The sequence below is a fragment of the Dipodomys ordii genome, unplaced genomic scaffold (assembly GCF_000151885.1).
Source record: "Dipodomys ordii isolate 6190 unplaced genomic scaffold, Dord_2.0 Scaffold83, whole genome shotgun sequence".
In the NCBI taxonomy this organism is placed as follows: Eukaryota; Metazoa; Chordata; class Mammalia; order Rodentia; family Heteromyidae; genus Dipodomys; species Dipodomys ordii.
In genome coordinates this window covers 620,606-621,119 of record NW_012267299.1, presented here as the reverse complement: position 1 = coordinate 621,119, position 514 = coordinate 620,606, and the positions used below count along the sequence as shown (strand labels likewise).

The 514-nt window shown below is 67.3% G+C and overlaps 1 protein-coding gene across 1 annotated transcript in view; it reads left to right on the top strand.

The window, feature by feature from the left end:
* The window catches only part of Foxd1 (forkhead box D1), a 1,434-nt gene that overhangs the window by 328 nt on the left and 592 nt on the right, over nucleotides 1-514 (top strand). The window contains exon 2 of the mRNA XM_013025228.1: nucleotides 79-509. Within this exon, the coding sequence (XP_012880682.1) occupies nucleotides 79-509 (431 nt within the window). The remainder of the gene's footprint in view (nucleotides 1-78; nucleotides 510-514) is intronic.

Below are 514 nucleotides of genomic sequence, written 5' to 3'. Positions count from 1 at the left end.
CCGCTTCCCCTACTACCGGGAGAAGTTCCCCGCCTGGCAGAACAGCATCCGCCACAACCTCTCGCTCAACGACTGCTTCGTCAAGATCCCCCGCGCGGGCAGCGGTGCGGCGGGCGGCCTGACCCCCAGCAAACCCAAGAACAGGCTGGTGAAGCCGCCGTACTCGTACATCGCGCTCATCACCATGGCCATCCTGCAGAGCCCCAAGAAGCGGCTGACGCTGAGCGAGATCTGCGAGTTCATCAGCGGCCGCTTCCCCTACTACCGGGAGAAGTTCCCCGCCTGGCAGAACAGCATCCGCCACAACCTGTCGCTCAACGACTGCTTCGTCAAGATCCCCCGCGAGCCGGGCAACCCGGGCAAGGGCAACTACTGGACGCTCGACCCCGAGTCCGCCGACATGTTCGACAACGGCAGCTTCCTGCGCCGGAGGAAGCGCTTCAAGCGGCAGCCGCTGCTCCCGCCCAACGCCGCCGCGGCCGCCGAGTCGCTGCTGCTCCGCGGCGCGGGCTCC